General features: G+C 40.9%; 1 protein-coding gene across 1 annotated transcript in view; it reads right to left on the bottom strand.

Moving 5' to 3' along the window:
• The window catches only part of usp43b (ubiquitin specific peptidase 43b), a 73,631-nt gene that overhangs the window by 32,991 nt on the left and 17,367 nt on the right, over positions 1 to 23,273 (bottom strand). Inside the window, exons 3-4 of the mRNA XM_069149449.1 lie at positions 12,107 to 12,210; positions 4,515 to 4,607 (exon numbers count right to left, since the gene is read on the bottom strand). Coding sequence (XP_069005550.1) covers positions 4,515 to 4,607; positions 12,107 to 12,210 — 197 coding nt within the window. The remainder of the gene's footprint in view (positions 1 to 4,514; positions 4,608 to 12,106; positions 12,211 to 23,273) is intronic.

Raw genomic sequence — 23,273 nt, 5'->3', positions numbered from 1 at the left:
TGAAACTCTCGCCGGTATTTAGAGGCTTCTTTAGTTGCTCAGTTAATTTGATTAATGGCTGCTGCCTCTGAGACAAACATGCAAAAGGTCCACATTGAAAAAAGCAATGTTAACAGTCATGTGAAAAAAATAAGTACATCCCATGGCAAAGCTAAACTTTGATACCTCTATGATGAGGTGCCTACAGATAAAGGTGATGTATATGGCTAATGCATTTTTCCAATCATTTATTTAACAAAAATATGAACAGATGTAATATTATTCTGTGGAAAAAAATATGCACGCACTTGGCATCAGAAACTAAATTAGCAGAAATAATTGCTCGTACGCATTTTGCACAACTGTCCAGAAGTCTCCCACATCAGCTTGTTGACATCTTTGACGGCCTTTTCATGTGAAATTGCTTCAGTCGGAAGATGTTTGAGGGGTTTCTTGCATGCACTGCCTGTTTTCCCCAAAACATTTCAGTGGGATTCAAATCTTGCCAGAAACCCTTTTCGAGTCATTCCTGGGTGGATTTGCTCGTGTGCTGTAGTTTTTGCCTTAATGTTCTTTTTGGACAGCACACGCTTTTTCTCGGCATGTCGGTCAAATTTGTATCTCTTTCTGCAAGAGTTAACCTGCAGAACCTGTGATAAAATGTTCTTGTAGACTTAGTTTTGTACTAAACAGTCAGCTCTTGTGCTGAATTTGTGGTCAGTCCGTTTAAATAAGTCAGAGGTTTAAATAAGACAGATTCCACCTGTCACTCCCTGCGGAGCTTCTAATCATGACCAACTAATCTGGAGCTCCTCATTCAAATCTAATCAAATTAAAGCTGTGATAAATGTAGGGGTGTAATTACTTTTTAAAGATATGGTCAGTCTGTTTTCATCCATTCAAATTATGGCAATGACTGAATAATACAAATTTGATGGGCCATTTTTTTTAGTTAATCACATAAACTGTAGATAAAAATGGAAGTAGCCTCCAGGTCTTAAAAGTGAAGCGCAACTACCTTAAAGTGCAATACCACTGATGATCAATAGGGTTTGGCTCCAAAAAATGTCTGCTTCATACACTCCTATTCAAAAAGCATCAACTTCCATCATGAAATACAAAGTCAATCCATTTTTTCCAAGGTCATTATGGTGTTATTAGCTGAATTCACTCCTTCTGGTAAGTTTTCTAGCTGTCCATGTAAAAATTATTCCATAATTGATTAGACATTAGGTCTCAAAGCATAAGTGTCTTAAGGCTCTAAAATGGCAGCTCACAAACCAATAGGTTATGTTATAGTTGATTTTAATGCTGCTTGATATATCACCTTCATCTGTAGACACTGTTTTGAAGAGGATCAAGTGGATGTTTGTTCAACTATGCTGAAAAGGTCAACAATTTCTATTGGATGTACTTATTTTTCACATGACTGTATGTACAGTATCAAAATATCATCCAAAATGAAAAGAGCACATGACTGCCAAAGGTACAGGGCCCAGTGTTTGGACTGCCGAGCACAGCAAATGTTGGTTTGGTAACAAACAGTAAGTGTTTATGGCTTACAGACATGATCTGGGAGTGAGTGAGCTGAACTCTTCACACAGGGAAATATATTGAAAAAGATTTTTTGAAAGACAACCCATCTGTTTTCTCCTCTGTTTATCCCACACACTTAAAAGAAAGGACGGTAAATAACTACTCTCAACCTGGCACATTATCAGAATGAAGCTCTTAAAAAACAATTTCCCAAATTAGAAGGGATGCTGGCTGAACTTTGATAACCTATTTCAAAGAGTAAAACAAAAAAGGGAGGAAACAACTAGCATGAAAAAACAAACTTTAAATGGGTAACCAACACACCCTTGTGTGTCAATCACACACAGGAGTTATGATTTATATACCGGAGATGCGCTGTATAAAAATGATCTGCCGATGAGATGCTTCATTTCTTGCTGAAAATGAAATGAGAAGATTGATACAATTCTCATATCTGTCCGCTCAATGTGTTGACTGATGGCTTAGCTTTGTACAAAGGCTGGAAGGAGAGGAACAGAGCTAGAAATTATCACCTTACATCTTGCTTGTTTAATCTGGATGAAAATGAAAATGTGGAAATGGACTGTTTGCTCCAAACTAACAAACAGTCTGGCATTAAATCCCATAACTTGTTAGTTTTACACTTTGTTTTCTGTAAAGATTAAACAGAAAATATAACGTGTTCATCAGAGCCAGGCTGGCTGTGTCCCATTTCTAGTCCTAATGCTGAGGTAAGCTAACCAGCTGCTGGGTGTAGTTACATATTTATTGAACACACAGAAGGGTCCTATCGATCTGATCATCTAACTCTCCTCCGAAGGCTGATAAGCCCTTTTCCTCAAATGCCTCTTTCCTTTCGGTTTGGTGGACCTCCAGGGTGCATCCAATGGATAATGGGGAAGAACTCCAGCTGTCATAGAGACGCTAAACAGGATGAGTGGTTTAAAAAGGGCTGAACAGGTGGATGGTTTATGATTACGGCTCATGTGCATGAAACTGCAAAAAAGTGCAAAACCTTGAAAAAGTTTATTAAGTTTGATCAGACAATCTTCTGTGTGTGGTAGAGGAGGTGGGGTGTGTGTGTGTGTGTGTGTGTGTGTGTGTGTGTGTGTGTGTGTGTGTGTGAGAGTGTGTGTGTAGCTCTACCATCTCACCTACAATCAGCCCACTTCCACAGAACGGGACACGAGAAGAGGCAAGTTGTGACAGACCAAATATTCGATTTAGTTTCCACAACATTGTCAGGATTCCAGTAAAAACCAAACAAGACGAGTACTGTAAGCACGTTGTGAGTATTTAGGTGAAAATTTGATGTTTATATAGAGATGTGGACCTTTTAGTGTATTTGTTTGAAATAAGACGACTGCACAAATACAGAGGTGTTAGCTTAAAAAGAGAGTGAATTGGGTCTCCCTCCTTAAAAATGTTAGGATTTCCTGAACAGGCTGACCCTCGTTGAGCTGCCATGGAGGCTGAGTGGGTGTTTTGATGTAAACTTGAATAATACACTGTCCCTTGAATGCCGTGAGGGTTTTCCACCAGCTTTTCCTTTTTGATACCAGCCCCTTCAGGTCCACAATGATTTGTGTTCCAACTGTATGTAGTGCATGAACAAAGCTGGATGCTGTCCAGCCTATTTTCTCTTTGTGAACTTACTTTTTTTTTTTTTTTTTTACTGCCTGAAGCTTAAAGGGGCAAAATGTAAGATGTTTAGTTAAAAAATGAACTAAAATTATCCACAGAATGTGAAGAAACAGCAGTGTTGATGTCACAGGCATCGATGTCGCTATTATCTTGCAGAAACCCTTAAGTTCGCATGCCAACCAGCTAGCTGCAGCCCGTCCTGTCCCATAATACCATTTTGTACCACAAGATGGGATAGTGAGTCACCGTAGCACCCAGTCTGCCATAAGTCCAACATGAGAGGACGAAGAATTAGTGCATTCTAACGTCTAACTAAAGTTTAATGCTGAATTCACTACGTTTGTGGCGAGCAAACAGCTGTTAATGCTACCTGTGGCGATGGAACGACAGCTTATAAGGTCACAGATTTACTGACCACTGCAAAACCAGGACAGATCTTGGCGGGCTGCCGCCTCAGCAGTGCGGTGGACTGTTAAAAAAAAAAAGGTCTTCCCGACCCTGTCCGTCACTTTACCAGCAGTCTCTGTGTGCCTGTGATTCAGGGATCCAGTTCAATATTGAGATGAACAAGCTATAACAAATTACAGCCTTAGCTGAGAACCATTTTTTTTGTCTATCAACTACTGGGTGCATACAATCTAACTTTACAATCATTGGTTATAGAAAAACAAAAACACTACTAACCAACAGCAAGGCAGGAAAATGTAAATTCTACCAAAACAAGTTGAAACTCTGTGAGCTGGTGTTTAACTGAAATCGGTCCCCCATCAGATTGTGTAACATGCGCTGGTATTTTTACCCTGACTCCTCATGCCTGAACCTGACCAACCGAACTATCACTGCTGATCACAGATTTCAGTGCAACACCAAACTGATGGCAGACTCACTATCGCCCCTAATGCACAAAGTGGTATTACAAGATTATTATTATTCCAGTTTTTTTTATTTTTATTTTTTTACAAACTGCATCTTTAAAGAAATAATTTGCCATTTTGTGGTCTACGTCGCTTATTTGCTTACTTGCCTTGATTTAGAGACAGTTATTGCTCTCATGCATACATGGTAAATATGCAGCGAGCACCAGCAGCAGGTTAGCTTAGTTTAGGATGGGTTAAAAATGGACTTGAAAGATGAATTGATTATCTAAATAGTTGATTCACTTACTGTCGATGAACCATTTCAGTTCTACTTAATTACAACTGGATTGTGTGGCAACAGTCGGGCAGGTTAATATTGATTTTCAGAACAGACTAAGGTATGCCTCCTGTCTGAGATAAATACAATCATTTATTTGAATGAGTTTGTAAATTGTGTACCGTAGCACAACTTCCATTTCTAAAAACAGCAGCGCTCACCTGGTCTGGCGGAGAGGAATGGGTAGCGAGATGCAGAGGAACGGGTCGAAGGTGTTGCTCTGTTTCAGGCAGTGGGGGCATGTCAGTGAAGATCTGAGGAAAGGAAAGAACGTACTCACGTTAGTCTTGGGAAAAAAAACAAAATTAAAAAAAACCCAGCTGCACTGACTTGACACAGACTTCCAAATTAATCTCAAAATCGCCCTGATTAAGTCTGGCAGGAGAAGAGATGGCTTAATCTTGTTACACAAGTGAACAACAGAGTAAAAAATTAACACGGTGTTCCATTCAGATGCCTCGATCTGATTGAGAGAAAGGAAAAGATGAGTGATGTAACTGGTGAGAATGAGATGTGAGTTGTGGGGGTGGGAGTAGAGGTAGTAGAAGCAGCCCTCCAGGGTGATCGTTCCTATAAACGCAAACCAGCACAAGCAGTTTCCATCTTGTTGCATCACTTTCAGAGCTCATGTGATGCACTTATAGGATCCCAAGGAAGGAACTTTCCTAAGTGATGGTCTTTCTTCCTTTGCCTTTGACGTGATTTTCTATTCCAACACTTTTCCACTGATTACACGTCTTTCATTTAACCTCTCTCAATTCCACTGGAAGAAATAACTTATTCCATTGAGCCAATTGTCTTAACAGTGAGTCAGAGTGACCACTGAAGTGATTTTGTTAACTGCCCTGCCATCAGTGTAATCTTTTTGTCCGGTATTTTAAGATAATCTGTGTATGATTTCTAGATAAGACCTTCTGTGAAGGAACCTAATAAAGCAATTTTGTATGTCAAATATTTAAAATAAGGCACATTATATTTAGCATTTTCATGTAAATTAATGATTCTCAAACAAGGGTACTTATATCTCAAGGCCGAAGGGATGATTGTGAACTAACTCATCTAATTTGAGAGGAAAAAAAAAATATATATATAAAAATTAGGATTAGATTAATAGATAATAAATTCACATATTGAGTCATCTGTTACACTTAATTTATTATGCTGTTGCAATTGAGAGTGTGTAGTTAATTATAGTCTGGACTTAAGTGGATAAAAACTGTGGCCAAATGACTGAATTGGGACAGTGGGCATGAATCCAAAAAGATCCATCTATACAATAACGATTAAATTTTTTTTTGGTCTCTTTTGTTATGCAAGCGCTTGACCTAACTTTTATTTCTTTAATTTATTTATTTTCTTATGGATCAATCCAGTAACATTGGTTTATATGTAAACTACTTGAGAAAAATTGAAAAAAAAAAGCCTTTCTAAAATTGTTGAAACAGTTAACTAAAGGTGATGGATAAAGAACTGAAACAGTAATATGAAGCGTTCGACAGTAAAAAGTAATGGAAAAATTGTTGTTACAATAAACAGATAAACACTTGAAATAATAACCGAAAAGTAATGTATAGATCTAAAAGGTATCATTGTGGGGTTCATCTGAAATATTTCAGTTACATGACTGGCTGTGATGTACACCGATGTTGACCATGCTGGTAGTTAACTGACTGAGCCGCCCTCTCAGGCTCAATCCCAATCTTCAGCGGATGTTTCCCACTTTTAGTGTATTTTTAGAAGCTATAAGCATCTTCATCTGCTTTCTGGGAGCCGAGTGGAAACCAGAGGTCAAGGAAGCAACCATTGGAAGCATCGAACTTTAATTTCCGAACCAGCTGGAAAATATATTTGGTGAGAAAGGGAATAAAAATGCTCTCTAGAGCGCAGTTTCTCAGCATTAACACTAAAACACTATGGTTGCACATCTTCGGTGTCACTGTGTGTAACTGCTTCAGTGTGAAGGATGGTGCTGCTGGAACATCTGTTCAACTGTAAACATATTCCCAGTGATTTGGCTTGTCTGCTAGGATTGAAACCTCTCGCTTCAAAGGATGTATGATCAGTATATATCAATGGAAACTACAGTGCTAATGTCGTTACTCTGATTTAGCTTTTCATTTCTTTTATGATCAGCATGGCCGATATAAATCTGAAACTATGTGAGAGGAAATAAGTCTATCAAGGACATTTTGATTCACCACTCCTAGAGGAACAGTACGGAATGCACCATGCTGCACATAAACTCGTAATAGACCTGTGGGAAGCAGAAACCAGAAGCAATGGAGTACGCACAATGGTACACTGATGATAAATACACTGAGTTCATACAAAGAAAAAATTATGTTTTGAACATCATGATAAACTTTTAGGGTTCTTTTAAAAAAATTGGTCTCGTACGGTCTGAAGCTCACGGCACAAGTACATTTAATGCGTGTCCAAATCCACTTAGTTTTATTGTTTAACAGCAGATAATCTGAGCGCTTAATAAAATATATGGTTCAAAGGAGAGGTAATTTGCTTCTTAATTAATCATATGTGTGTTTAAGAAACAGAGTCTCCTATTTCCTTTAAGTCAAGTCAAATCTATTTATTTGTAGAGCACATTTAACACACAACAAAGGTTGACCAAAGTGCTGCACATAGTCATGCATTCGAACAGACTCGATCAATAAAAACAAGTAACATCAAAATCAAGATTAAGCTTACACAAATCACACTAAAATATTAAGTAGAGGTTAAAATGGAAAGGCCAGTGAAAATAAATAGGTTTTTAAATGGCTTTTGAACATTGGTAAAGTGGTTAATGACCTAATATGTAGGGGATAGTTGCTCCAGAGATTAGGAGCTGCAACAGAGAAGGCACGGTCGGGCCGGGTCATCATTTTCGATCTAGGAACAACTGATAACTGTTGGTCGAGAGACCTGAGTGAGCGAGGCGTTATCACGGTGGCTTTGTCAAAAACTAGAAAAGAACGCCTCCCTACACAGGAAACGGATCTGATCATGTGCAGATTGATGTGCGCAATAATAATCTTTCACATATTAATTTACTTATAATCTTAGGCATGTGTGTAACAAGCAGAGGGTACCTAAACTGTGTTCCCGTCTATACAGCCGCATATTACGCCCATAAAATGCGCCCATTTTTCTCTGAACCCGAGCAGTTTCTGAGTGTCCTGTCACATTTTTCATCACTGTGGGCTCATTTTTCACCGAACCAGCAGGTCCTGCACCTGCTATGGAAACAGCAAAATCAATCCTAGAAGTAGGGAGAACTGAAAAATGTTATAAATCATAAAACAAGAAAAAAAACCTTTGTTTTGAATTATCTTTATAATTTATTTGACAAAAATTTAAATATATGAAATCTAAATATGCCACATTTTTCCACAGTGCCCCAAAAGGGTAATAATATAGGGAATTTTGTTTTTATACATATTGAACTATTTACATTTATACAACCTCCACAAACTCTCCAACCTGCAGTTCATCTGAAAAAGTTTGTCACGGAGCGCATAATTTTTGTTCTTTTATGGAATCTGGATCGTACAAATGATTTATTTTTGGCAAGATTTTGATGAAATTTAACGCTTATATTTGTTTATTTTTTTAAACCAAAGTGTTTGGTACACATGATTAGTTCAAGGACTGTCAGAAATTTGGAAATTTATACAGTTCCTGGTCAGGATTGTGTAATTTTGACAATTCTTTTTAAAGGAAACATGACCTTCAAACCTACCAGCAGATGGAGGGGTTCAGAGGGTGAAAATAACAGTAAAATCTGCTATTGGCACAAGATCAGGTTTTTGTTGGTCAATCATGCAACCACCTTCTGCTACTTGAAGAGTAGCTGCCTCGTTTTAAGACAAACCCATTGAGGGTGGAAAAATGACAACTGTACTGGTCTGGGTCAAGCAGAGACACTTGCGTTTAGCCTAAATTCCCACCCCCCCCCAAAAAAGCAAATTAACTGATACATTTCAAAAGTACAAGTTCCCTTTTGGTGTTATAAACATTGCTTAAAAGAAACCTCCCCCTCCTCTTCCCAAATCTCTTATCTTTTTCTCTGGCTCTAATCAACCCATAACTCTCCAAACCTACTTATTGTGAACCTTTAAGACCCTCCCACAGAGTCCTACCGAGGGAAAGTAAGGCACAAATTAACTCAAATGTTGTTTTCCTTATAGGAAGGCACCTGACAGACCCGGTGGGGGAGGAGAGAGGGGGGAGTGGAGTGAATAAAGCTCTATTCAAGCAAGCCCAGCTGACACGGGCTCTTAGTGGATCTCTCCCTCTTGGCAGAGTAGAATGGCTGCCCTACGGATGTCTTATTCTCGCCAGGAAACAGTGAGGGTAACTGCACTCCATGCATACAAATCACACTCAGGCTGCACTTAAACATAGATGTGCCCGGCGCTGCTCTAAAACACTTAAAAGGAGAAAAGGAGCAAAAGAAGGAGGTGATATTCTGGTGATGCTCTAATGGAGGAAGCGTGCAATGGTTGAGAGGTATGCATGCCCCCTGTCTGCTACCATGCTGAAGAGACTCGGGGCTTGATGCAGTGCACCACAGCACTGTGAACTCTGCCATCACTTAGGTATCTTTTTCCAATTAATTTCCTTTACAGAGCAAATAAAAACAAAAAGTCTGAGGGTACAATCAAACAGATTGGCAGTTAATTCTCCTATTAATTCGCCTGGCAGCTATCCTCTATTGGAATATAAAGGGAAGCTTATTCATCATATTAATGTTCTGAAATTGAAAAGGCATAAACCTTAATGTCAGTCTCATAATTCACTAATTGAAACTGTAATATAGACGTAATAAAAAGGCCCATTACTGGGCTTGTAAACAAAGAACCTAATCCTCTCCCACGGATCACAGCAAATAAGGAGGCACGATCAAAACAGAGGTCACACGCTGCGACTGACGAGAAGAGAGGGTCTCTCAGAGAAAGAGGCGTCCGAGTAAGACGAGCTGCGCTCCCACTGAAACTGCACCACGCTCGTAATCTGAGCGACTCGGCTGCCCGTCACTTGGCTTCTGTGAACATTTTCACTGCAGTCTGCACCAACTACAATTCCGGTGAGTCACTCACACATAGTAAAAGATCACAGTCTTTTATCTAATTAAAGATTTATCAGAGGACGTAAAGGGCACTGGATGTCATAAATCATTAATAGAATAAATTCAGATCTTGTGGAGGAAGCAGAAGTCCAAACGACATTGAATGCATCACAAACCGAAGCTTGAAAACACATCTCATGATCTCCTCCGGAATGTGGTGACATGCAGCATAAATTAAAGTGAAATATCTCCGGACTCAGCTTGCTTGGACAGTGATTTAACTAGTTTGAACATGTATAATGGCCGTGCCATGATTGCAGAGCGTCAAACCGGGCCATTATAAGGATAATTCTCCGGTCTGTCAACTCTAAACGCCGGATCTCATCGGACACTGCATTGCAAAGTGTTATATGGGTGGTGGTGGAGCCTCAGGACTCAGGTTCCTCAGACGAAAAGAGAGGGACAGGAGTCAAGAAATATTTGTTCCAAGTCCAGTTCCAGCAATGACAATACATTCATAAAGCATTCGTATCCACGTCAATCCTTCGGCCTTGTGATGCACTTTGTCTGCAAGTTCTGCATTGTCAGAATAGACCGAGACTGTACACTTACTGTATATGCTAGGGCTCCTTTGTAAAGTTTGAGCCGACCCAACCCAATCATGTATATATATTCTCTCTGTACCATCACTGTCCTTGGCTGGTACAGGATTTGAGTGGGAGAGAGAGGAACGATTTTTTTGCCTGGCGGGCTGCTGCTGCTTCCTGTGCAGACACCCAAGGTGTCACAGCTCAAACTTTTGACAGTGAGGGTAGCAATTAGGAGATGTGCTTTGACAGATGTATTACTGGCAGTCGCACAGAGCTGTGAATGTTCCAAGGAATTAGCAGATGGAGGAAGGTGCTGACAAATAAGATATTAGCGGTTCAGTCTTGGAAGGACAACACTTTTGAAAAGTTGTATTAATTAAACATAAATCAGATCTTAGTGTCAAATCTAAAAACTTGTCCATCTGCCAGTTTGTTCAAAGATTTAAGGAGTCCTGATAGTGCCGAGGTTTAGCGTCAACAGCTGAATACAGAAGATGGAAATCTAATTGATGGCGTGATGTGAACGAAAGGGGAGTGGCAGCCAAATTTTAAAGTGACTGGATGAACAGTTATTTTAATCCCTACGCAAACTTCTTCCTGTCCTCTTAGTCAAGACCAAAATATGTTATTTCTATGAATTTGCTGGAGAAACTCGACCTCTGAAAGATGCTGCGCTCTCAGCAGGCTACAGCTGACAGATGGATACATTATGAACCAAATTAACTGCCTCTTTATCTCCAGGATGACAGATTGATGGGAGCCACGAGGACATCCAGCTGCATGAGAAATGTTGATAATAAAGTGTGGTGCACTTCAACGGGAGCCATTTTAGTTGAGAAAAAAAACATCTCTGATTCAAAATAGAGACGACAAAGAATATACTTGACCACCGGCACAGCTAACATGCCTTTTTTTGCAGCACAAAAGGTGAGCGCTATAAATACGTAAGTACTTTGACTAAAGCAGCCCTTTCACTAAGAGGCCCAGAGGTTAGGCAACCAGGGCAGGCTTTTCAGAATTACTGCTCGTGTCTGCTTGGTAATTACTGGTGTGTGTGTGTGTGTGTGTGTGTGTGTGTGTGTGTGTGTGTGTGTGTGTGTGTGTGTGTGTGTGTCTGTGAAAGGGAATATTTACTGTCCTTCAAGTGGACTGTGATGTAGCCTCGTCTCTACACACTGACTAACTGATTGTAGAGTTTCATCATTAATTCCAAGACTGTGTGTTTGGACAACTCACAGATGTGTTTGCAGTGGTTATTTAAGCTGTGACCTCTGCTGTAGGGCAACCTCACATTAGGACCACCTGATACCAGGTCATTGGAGCTGTAAACAAAACTCTCAAGACACATAATGATATGCTGTGTGTTAATTTACATCATATAGATAAGAGTGTGTCTGACTTACGCACAGACTGTTGGCAAATTGCTTTTGGTACAGAGGAAGAAAACAGGACACCATCTTCCAAACTTTCGAGATAGTGCAGTCATTTAAATGCTAATCTTCAAGAGGAAAAATCAAAGCTTAAGAGACCTTCTCTGTCTGGTTCGGGTTAAACCAAGGAGGAACCCACTGTGACGTCACCTGTCGGTTTGGGAAGTATGAACTACTTCTTTGAAGTCTTGATTCTGGCATTTTGGCCTGTCAATTAAGCCAGACAGGCCCCCAAACATACCTCTCTTTGAGACCTAATATCTAATCAATTATGGAGTTATTTTCAGAAGGATCACCAGAACACTGATGAGAAGGAGTGGATTTAGCAAATGATCCCATAATGACTTGGAGAAAAAAATGTATTCACTTTGTATTTCATGAGAGAAGTTGATCCTTTTTGAATTGGAATATATTGGAACCAGGAGGTTTTTGGAGCCTCACTTTTAAGACCCAGAAACAGCATCCATTTTAATATACAATCTATGAGTTACACCAAGCTACGACTGGACATTCAATTCTCTGGGAAAGATCATCACATGATGGTCGTAAGCTTCCCAAGAAACCACTGTGTAGTTTTACTGGTCGCCAAGCCTTACGAGCCCTGATGCTAATGCAGATTTCATTACAAGCAGAGGTGAGTGTAGTGTTTGAGAAAGCAAACTCACTTGTATTGTGCCTGGAAGTGTTCCTGGACAAAGCTGTGCTGGACTCTGGGCTGTTGGGACGGCAACGGGTCGGGAGACAGCGCCTCCTCAGCTCCACCTGGACCCTGCAGCACAGAGGAGGCCACCCATAAACACGGCACTGCCACACTCTCACATTCTTTAAAGATCCATCATGCACTTCACAGACAGTCAGTGAGGGAGGAAACGTTTCCTTCCTATTCCTATTGTGCACAGAGGTAGTGCAACAAAAATGTTGGTAATCTGTGGAAGCAGTTTTTGACAATTTTTGGTTTTCTTTTTGCAATAAAGTCAAATTCAAGCATGGACCTAAACATAACCCCAGAGAAGCCCTCTTTCATCTCCTCACCTTCAACAGAGAGGAAGCTGGCCTTGGATGAAGATAAAAGAAGAGGAGATAAAAAAAAACAACAACTAGAGTCTAATCAGTGAGAGAGTTGCAAGGTCACAAAACAAATGTTTGGGATAGCGTACACAGGGAGAGCCTCACAAACACTGCTGTGCATTAATTACAACTACGTGAACAACATTCGGCATCCCTTTAATAGACAAATGAACATGCTTTCTTTATCATAATACCGATATATTAAGTGGCATATTAATAATATGCATTACACTTAGTATTAGTGCATAAATGTGTGCATCTTACTGTATCTTCTGACCTGAAGATTACATGGAATGTAAGATGGGCCAGAAAAAAGTACGCTGGGATCAGTTAGCTTAGCTTGATAGGGATAAACTTCAGCTCTCATTATAACAGTAAAAAAACAAAAGGATATATATCATGTTAATGAGTGAGTTTTAGAGGTTCTGGGAGTTGGATTTTGTTACTTGTGCTGTCATATAGCCAACCCTATCTCCACCACGCTGTGCCAGAGAATGGTCTGGCAGCAACCATATATCATTCTGCTCTGGCTTGTTTGTGTCTTTAAACTTATCATAATCATCTTGGGTGGTGCAAAGGAGCTAAGCTACCCTTGCCAACATAAGCTGCCTTACAAAGTGCATACTTTTTCATTTTACTTCTGGTACATAGTGCAGCAACCCTTAAAAAGTATGTACTGTATCTTGCATACAAGTGGGACAAACAACTTTCTCTTAAAAATGTGCTTTGAACTTTGACCCTTTTGGTCATATCCATCGCGTTCCGTAGAGGGACATTTAAAGTAAAAGAAAAAAAAGGATGCTATTTGCCTCTTCTTCCTTTCGTGAAATGCAACGCCATCAAATCTCCCAGCGGCTCAGTCGATGTGACGTATCTTCCGCTGCGCAGAAGATTGTGGGTCAGAACAGCTGGCCGGTATACTGCAAAATACGACCGGCTGCAGTAAAGGACTTCCTGGTATTTTTGATATACTGCATTTTACTGAGTATATACTCATACTATGCGTTGGGACATACCAAAGCTTTTTCTGGCATACGAAATAATATGGTAGTATGGGTATTGGAACGCACAGATAATGTTGCTGGGAACATGAGGAGAGGTGATCGCTGGCATTAAAAATACCTGCAAAAGACCCAAAAGAACCAAGCAGTTCTGCCTTTTTGCTAATTTTCCCTCAAAACTTGGTATTTTCAGTGTAAAGGTTGCTGTTATTTTCCGTTGCGATGGGGATTTTGACAATGGTAACATGTAGATAGCAGCATAGGAGAAGAATATGGCCAGAAATAGTTGGCTATTTGTAGGTTTATACCCACAGCCGATATGCAGTAAGCCTGGCTTTTGACAGAGCCAAGCTACCTTCCTCCATGTTAGTTAGTTATGTCAAGCTTCAGCATTACAGACACAAGAGTGGTATCAGTCTTCCCATCTCAGTTCAAGTGAGAAAGCAAATAGGCCTATTTCCCCAAATATCAAACTTTTTCATTCACCTATAAAATGGTTGTGCAGCGGACAAAAAAGTTAAGTGCCAGAAGTTAAAATAAGCAGTCATACAGTAGTAGTGTTTGGGTATTTCTATACAGTATCGACTCCATTTTACACCTCTTCAGGCATGAGAAATGTCCTGAAAAACATTCTTTCAGTGGTTCCGCTTAAAAGGCCATCATGTGGCATACAAGCACACTTGTCTGCTCGAACGCTACCAGTCCCACAATAGCCTGGTGTAAAAGTCAGGTCCTTGAGAATGCATTAAGTCATGCTATCGTCTCATCTGAGGTTCGGCTGGCCTGGCCAAACGGAAATGCACTCTCCGAAACTTCTTTGTTGACACACGCTCTCGCCGTGTTTACTATTCCTCAGAGTTCCAGCTATTAGTCCTGCACTAGCAGCTCAGCCGTGAACACCGTTCACAAACCAAGCTGAAAGGTTTGGTTTCTGCAGGGGAGCGGGAAGAGGAGGGAGTGTGTTTCTGAGGAATCAGTGTGAGGTGCACACAGATAGAAAGACAAAGGAGTCCTTTGCAGTTCAACAACATGACAAATCCAGAGTCTATTCTTCTGAAAGCATTTCAGCTTTGCAAAGACCAAACCCGAGACTGAAACCTGACCTCCTTCCTGCACTATGCTTCAACAGGCACATACAATGACAGACCTCCACCCCCTCCCTAACTCTTCCCTCCCTGTTTTCAGGAGTTTACACTCTTTATGCCTCCACACCGGGGACAGCCATCCGTCTATCAGTCCGTCCCTCCGTCCCGTTCTCGTGAACTCAATATCTCAAAAAACGCATCAAAGGAATTTGGTCAAACTTGGCAAAAAACATTCACTTGATACCAAGGATGAACTGAATACATTTTGGGGGGGCAAAGGTCAAAGGTCACATTCACATGACTGTTACATCACAGAAACGCCTGGATGGAATTTCTTCAAATGTGGCACAATTGTTCACTTGGCCTGAAGGATGAGCCGATTAGAGTTTCGTGCAAGCGCCAAACAGCAGTGACGGCAGCCATTGGTTTGTGAATGGCTGTTATGAAGCTTTGACTTCAGAATTTGGGTAATGACCATATTTGGACGAGTTTAGGGGTGAATGAGAGAGAGATCTGACTCGGTCTGATTGGAAACCCGGTGATACTACGTCCCGCCCAGCGACACGCGGAACGGACTTATTTTCAGACGGATGGCCAGAAAACGAATGAGAAGTAATGACTTCAGCGAATGACACAGAGATAACTCGTGAAGACATTTTATTGACTGAGAATTTTATGAGACGAGTTGAATGGGAATCTATGGAGCCGGAGGCTTTTTGAAGCCAACCTCTAGTGACACCCGGTGGTATTGCAGCTTAAAGCACTTCCGCATCGGCCTCATTTTTCATTACCAACGATGACCTGATTTTTGGTGTTTAAAGGTCAAAGGTCAAGGCCACTGTCACCTTACATTAACCCATGCCTTTGAATGCAATTTTTCCAGAACGTCTCGTCGGAATTTAAATCACTTTGGCTCAGCAATGAACTGTCTAGATTTTAGAGGTCAGGGTCACTGTGAGTTCAATATCCATATGGGCTGGGACAGATTTGCTTGTAAAGTAGACCTTGGGTGGTTAGCGGAGACAAACAACCGCCATGCGGTAATTCTAGTTTTTTCATGTTCTCCTCAACATAGCTGATCTTCTACGGATTCAGGAACAACCTGCAATCAAGCGTTAGAAACTATGTGAGCGGTGAAGACTACAACACTTCTTTTAATCAAATACACTGACACTAGGCGCAGCATTTCACTCCCTCTTTTCCTTCCACACACTTGATAAATGGATTCCAGCGCTATCTTTACGTATAGATAACTAAAAGCAACACTGAGGCCCCCGTGTGCAGACAGTCGGTCATATCACCTCAGAAATCCACGCTCAGCTCTGCCACGTCAAAACACTGCAAGGTGTCAGCTGCGTGTTGCCAGTAGCTGTTGACGTTGTGGGACATTTAAGCGCACTGAGAAAGTGGGGCAGCTTACAGACCCACTGACAAGCGGTTCTGATAAGACATTAGTCATCTCAGTGATCATGGCCAGATATCAGCTCCCAGTAAGCTGTGGCTGCTGCTGGTCGAAGAAATTGTTTTACAGGTTGTGAAATGACCCGGGCAGAACAGGGGGTCATCTCCACAGATGCCATGTGCCTGTCTGAAATTGAGATGCTATCTTTGAAATTGCTTGTCAGAAAAATATGCCAACTTCAACCTGATAAAAATGTAACTAAACAGGAAGAAGGCAGAAAGAAGAAAAAAAAAAAACTGGGAGCTATTTTTAGAGGAAGGAAGGAAAGGAGAAAAAGGGAAAAGCACAGGGTGTGAAATTTCAGTTATTTACACTGACTTTCCAGTATTTTTCTACATATATTGTACAATAAGCAACACACACACACACACACACACACACACACACACACACACACACACACACACACACACACACACACACACACACATTGAAACACTGCCCTTTTTTTGTTTTGTTTTGACATTTGCTGCTCTACTGATGCAACTTACGTCTATACCTTGTGTCCTCATTTTTTGTCTCTGCATTATCTTTATTTTTTAATTAACTGCTGTCACAAATATTACGTGGTTGTCTAAAAAAACAGCACATCTTTTAGCATTTTATCTTGTGTCTCATTACATATTCTGAGCTGGTTTGTTGCAGCTGAGTGCTCGTCCTGGGTAAAAATATTATTTGAGGAGTAAATTATTGTTAAGTCTAATTAAGCCATTTTGATAATTTGGCGCTGACCTGGTTGGTCTTCCTGTCACAGACATAGTGGCTACTGATTTGGTTCGCATTAGAGGTGTGGACTGACAATTAGGAACCTTTATGGAAAGGAAAAATAAGTTCTTCTGGTACTGCATCTGATTTTTCTTTGGAGTAATTTGATTTGGTCAGTGATGCACGAGGACTTTGATGTGGGCCCAAATGGAGGTATGATGGAGTCATTTCAGCCAGGACTACCTTTTAGTTGCAGGTTTCCTTATGGCCTATCAGGTGGCACTACATGAGCTTTTACCTTGGGAGGCTGTGAGAGTGTTGGAAGTCCCCCAGGAGGGATCTTAACCAGATGCCACCTCAACTAACTCCTTCTAATGTGAAGGAGCAGCAGCTCTTCCTGCCACCTCCCTCAGAGTGTCAAAGATCCTTACTCTACCTCTAAGGCTGAGGTTGGTCACCCTGCAGATGACACTGATTTCAGCTGCTTGTATCTGCCATCTCATTCTTTTGGTCACTACACAAAACTCGTGCCCCTGGGTGAGAGTCTGTCCATCCTTCCCTGACTCATAAACAAGACCCAGAGATATTTAAACTCCCTCACTTGGGGAGGGAACTTTGTCCCAACCTGAAGAGAGAAATACACCATTTTCCAGCAGAGAACCGTGGCCTCAGACTTGGAGGTGCTCTCTCTCATCCCAGCTGCTTCACAATCCTCAGTGCATGCTGAAGGTCACTGTGTGATGAGGCTTTAAGAACCTCACCATCTGCTTTTAGCATGGTTTCAAACACTAACCTACGACTAAATTCACCTTCTAATTGTGAACTGTGTGGAGCTGCCCCCTCAGAGATCTAGAGTCAGTCAACACTTCCTGTTTCACAAGTAAACATACGATTTTTCTTCAGTTTTGTCATGATTGTTCTTAAAACTGGTTGAGAACTTGTAGTTGTAAGGATCATTGTCAAGAGAGAGGTTAGTGGCTGGCCACTTATATATACAAAAGGTAACATAGAGAAATATAAACACAAAAATGTGCAACTGCTAATATCCGATATATATAAAGCCTGAGAATTGTCTACCTCTGCTTAATCCATAAGCCTCAATGCCAGGAGAGGGACATGTGCCAGTGCATGAGGAGCAAGGACGAAATTAAAACTCAAAGCCCTCACCCTGGCACCTCAGAGTGCTGTAATTGATTTCTGGGATTTAGATAAATGACAAAGATACGGCATGCAACTGAGTGGCGAGCTAGAGCACGGCCGCTGCCTCAGCACTGTCAGCTGGAGGCCAGAGTTCACAAAGTGTGATTTTTAAGCTGACTGATGGAGGAAGAGAGAGCAGCCAGAGTGATGGAGGGGGTAAGAAGTGATAAGCAAATAGTTGTGCAGTTGGCTGCTTGACAACAGACATCAGCCTGAAAAAAGTCATTTTCTTCAACCTATAGTGAATGTGACTTGATTTTAGTGGAAGTTAATGGCAATACCTTCGTAAAATATGCTGTCAATCCACGGAAAACTGGTTTCTGGATAGTTATTCTACAGACAAACAAAGATGTCTAATTTCCTGACAAGATTCATTTTTCCTGATAAAATCTAAATGAATATTAACATTAGTACAATACTGACTAAATAAGAGTGTCGAAAACAAATACTCATGTACAATACTTGTATTATTTCCTCATGGCTTCTCCACAGTGAGATCAATGTTACTAAAAAGAGTTTTGGCAGCCTGGAAAACAGCACAACACTGTATATTTACTCATTATCCATCTCAGCAGTGAGGATGTAGACAGACAGATGACGAGCGCACTACCAAGTCTCTGTTAAATCCGAAACTGTTGACTCCTGGACATCTGTACTTCAGCCTGAAAGCCTTAAAAATCGCACAGATTAACGGTGCACTCTGTCCCATCGAGGAGGCTTTCAATAATTCACCCAAAAAATGTTGCTGGGAGTGATTCATCTCTGTGAGTGGGGCCACTGTAAAGAAACTCAGGCACTCCCACTGTGGTAAAAATCCAAGAAATGTGCCCCCCCACCCCTTACCGCCATCCTCACAGACCACCTGTCTCATCCTGATGGGTTTTCAGGGACTTTGTTGAGGGATGTAGGGGGGAAGGAGGAGGGGGGGGGGAATCATAAACGGGGGAGGAGGAGGGAGGCGCGGTTTCTCAGTAATGGCCCATATGTGAATAATTTAAACAAGCCGTGGAAACACAGAAGGATGGACATGTGCTGCCGCTGGAGAAAGCACTATAATGGAGTGATTGAGAACAAGCCCCGATGGCACCTCTATCGCCGTGGTAACAGAGAGGGTCAGAGAAGGCGGGACAGAGATATGGGGCAGCTGAGAAGACACTAAACATGTCTGTGTGTTTATCGATAGAGACGGATGTAGATAGAGCAAATAGTTTTTGAGTAAGAAGTGTCTTCAGCTGACATACAGAGCGTTGATAAATAATGGACAATCTCCCTCAACACATCCTGCTGTCGCGTGGTTACGTCTCTATAAATAGTCCCAATAATACCGATGCTGGAAGCTTTTCTCTCTGACCCTTCAGCCCATTATTCCCCTTGGCCGATCCCTCTGGGTGGGGTGCATTTGTATGGACATGCTAAGTGCCCAGACATCGGTGTATGGCCTCAAACTGACCTCAGGGTTGTAGGTGAATGACTGCTGTGGGTTATACAGCTGTGTAAAGTAGTGGCTTCACTCTAGCTACACCAGTTTTGACTGATAGTCAGTACACTTGTCTATGCTGTAGCTGGCACTACGTTCATCGACGCCAAGCGGATGATCACTGTTACCTCACAGCTGTGAGAATACATATTCATATTGTACGTCTGTGATGTATCCATGATACTGTCAGACCTTTTATTTGCCCCACTTCCTTTACACTTGATGAAATGTCTTTGAACAAAACACCAAGTCCCCTACTGGCCTTATGGACCCAGATCAATTCAGTGTAACAAAGTCAAGTTTGTTTGCGAAGCAACGGTGAATTGACGCTGCTTTAGGATCACTCTTAAAATGTTGAATGTGCTAAAGCTGCCTCAATAAAACTCCAATCATGAGAAAAATAATAATTATAGCATAATTTTGATGTAAACACACTACGAGCAGTTTTTGAAAATTACATTCACTGGGCAGCAGTTTTATCCACTTTGTAGCCACTCTGCTGGCATGAATCTGTGGAGATATCCGCCTGTTACTCCAGATTGAAATATAACTATATTAATATAACAAATATCGGATGGATTGTGATGAAATTTCATTCATGGTCACCAGTGGAGTAATCATCCTCATATTAGTGATATCCTCAACTTTCTTTTGGAACCGTAAGGTTGAGATTTTGGGTTTTCAGTGACATATTTTGACGACGACTGGTTGGATTGCCGTCAAATTTGTTAGAGATATCCTCGGTTTCCAGAGGATGAATCTCAATAACTTTGGTGATCCACTGACTTTTCATGTCGCAGCAACAGCAGCTTACATTTTTTACATCATCAGGCCAAATCTAAGACTGCAAAACAAACTACATCCCATCAGCCTCAGCAGTACTCACAGACCTGTGCGCATTGCTGTTTTTTTTGTTTTTTTTACATAAATTTGATTCACATAAACACATTCATTTTGCCAGTGATTTTATTCAAAGCAACTTAAATTTTCTTCAGTAACATACACACGTGGATGTGCACAAACAGCTAGTAGGACTCAAACCCTGTGATACAGGGACAATACACTGTACTGCCTGACCTACAGCCACAGTTCTGAAATAATCCTTCCTGATAACTTCCGCGGTGTTGCAGTGGTCAGCACCATCACCTCACAGCAAAGGTGGCTCCAGATTCAAACCTGCTGGTTTAGCTGGAGTCTTCCTGTGAGGAATTTTCCCTTTGTGGGTTCTCTATGTGCTCTGGCTTCCTGTTGCAGTCCAAAGACTGGTTAATTTCTAATTCTACATTGGCTGTAGTTGTGATCTCCTGTGATTGACTGACAACCTGTGGAGGGTGGACCCTTTTTTTCTAGAATGGCGAAGGCTTACCTGCCCTATTCTGCCTCTGATTGGCTAGTACTCATTGATTGCCTTCCTGGTTGGGTTGGTTAGGGTTTAGGCAAGAGAAGGGATGATTGATTAGTGTGAAAACATAAGGTTAGGTTAATCAAAGGCAAAGTAGCACGAGTCATTTCTTTTCTATTCTAGAAAAAACAATTTTTTTACACCTTGCTGTTTTCCAATGTCAGCTAGAGTAGACAACTGTTCGTGTCTACTTGGCCTCTTTGCAGGCGACACACTCAGGAGCGTGGAACCAGACTTCATTCAACTGTAAAAATATAATTTCAGAAAAAAGGAACTGCCTCTGCAAAAATGAAGAGTGGATCAACGCTGTTTGAACAACACAATTAAATTAAATATATGGTAAAATGTCAAAGTCACAAGTCAGCCAAAACTCAAAATGAAGTACTAAAGTTTGGACTGTTCTATGTTAGCAGTGCTATCCTGTTTATCATATGAGACCAGTGACAAAACACCAAAACACTGTTCATTGGATGCCATTATCTATGTGAGGGGTGCAAAGAGAAAGTCATTGTGAAGGCACCATTTATACCGGCCCTGCTAGCCCAAGAACAAGAACCTCTTGACAAGAGAACACAGGCCTCAAAATGAATTTCATCATCATCAGACTGAAAAGAAAAGGCTTTCAACAATAAAATGAGAAATGAAAGAGACAGAAAAAGAAAAATGAAACATCAGCCAGACATGGTGACAGAAGAATAGACAAGAGGAAGCCAAGTTAAGAAGCAGGTCAGGAGGGAGGCTGCTGTATATTCTTGTGGCCTAAAAAGTCCTGGTGCAACGTCACTTTCTGAGTGACAGTATGGTTCAGTATATCCACCAAACACATTCAGAAAGAGAATGCATTGCTTTTTTTGTTTTTTTGCTTCTAGTGTTAATCATGAGTCACATGTTAAAAACAGTTCATGAGCTCTGAGTGATACTGAACAGGACACAGGACTTTACCAAAAGCCATTTGCTGACTGCCCAAATAATCTGACCTCAGAGTGACTCACACATAAAGGATGCTGACTAAGGCGACAGCAGAGTTTGATTAAACATAATTACAATGTCAGCTGATACCTTAAATAAATATACTATGAAGAGTTCTGGTTTCTCCACAGTATTTGCTACATCAACTTTCCATTTTTCTGAACTCTATTTGTTCTTAGTGGTTTGTCACCCATAATAACAATAACCCCAGCTTTGTATTTCTCTGTCTGAGTTTAAATGCCCTGTTGGGTTTCTACTATTTCTCTCAAGGAAATGGACTGGAAGCTTAAAATTGCTCACAGCTATAAATGTACATTTGAGTGACTGTGTGCCTCAAGATGTTTTGTAGTGAACTGGAAACTTGAGCAGCACTTTGGAGGGACGGGGTCCAGCTGTCAGGATGTAGGGAGGCAGCGTATTGGAGCCAATATAGATCTTATAGTTAGACAGTTTGAGAAGTCTGCAAATTTGTTCTCTTGCAGAGAGCTAGATCAAATGATAAATGTGAAGCTGGTGCTATCAGCTGTTAGCTTAGCTTAGCACAAAGACTGGAAATGGGGTAAACAGCTCAAGTGGTTGTCTGAAGGGGACAAAAGCTGCATTTCTAAAGTTTGCTTATCAAAACGTTTTATCTCGTTAGTTTGATTTGTACAAAATCCAAAGATGTCACGTTATGGTTATGTGCCAAGTAGCGAGACACACGAAAACTACCTACATGACGAAGACAAATTTATGAAACTAATTGCAAACTATCGTTCAACGTCACAATATCCTGCTTTAATTAGTATGACCTTTTTCAGTAAAAACATGCAAATGAATTTGAAGTGTTGACACCAACTTTCATGGCTGATGTTACCAAAAGTTTAGTCCCCAGAAAAGTTGCCTTAAAACTTGGCAGTAGTTGGGACATATCCAGCTCTGGAAAAAAATTAAGAGAGCACTCCAAAGTTTTCTTAAATCAGCATCTCTACATGTATGGCAGCCATTCCATTTCTGTGTCTGTTGAATTCCAATACAGGCACACCTGATTCTACTTAATGAGGTACTGATTAGGTGATCACCTGAACCAAATCTTATTTAATGAAGAAAAGTATAAAAACCAGTGCTGTGGTCATCACTATCCTCTTGCAATAGAACCAGCTGGATGGCAGAAACAGTGCTAGTAGTACCTCAAAAGTAATTGGAATAAAATTTTTTTAAAAAAATGACTATTGACCATGCCAAAAGAGTTAAAAAGAAAAGTTTTGAGTGAGGAAAAGAAGGGTTTAATTCTGGTTTTACTGGCAGTGGGATACAGTGAGCGTCAGGTTGCTTCCATCCTTCAAATTTCAAAGAAGGCGGTTTATAAGAACAAGGTCAAGCAGCAGACATTAGGGACAACAAAGCTACAGACCGGCAGAGGACAAAAACGACTCTCCACTCACCGGGATGACCGCCAACTCATTCGAATGTCACTCAACAAC

This window comes from Embiotoca jacksoni, unplaced genomic scaffold (assembly GCF_022577435.1).
Source record: "Embiotoca jacksoni isolate LCO1_2020_lvr unplaced genomic scaffold, fEmbJac1.0.p SCAF_15, whole genome shotgun sequence".
NCBI classification, from domain to species: domain Eukaryota; kingdom Metazoa; phylum Chordata; class Actinopteri; family Embiotocidae; genus Embiotoca; species Embiotoca jacksoni.
Note: the sequence above shows the minus strand (reverse complement) of the source record. Positions and strands in the feature narration are given on the sequence as shown.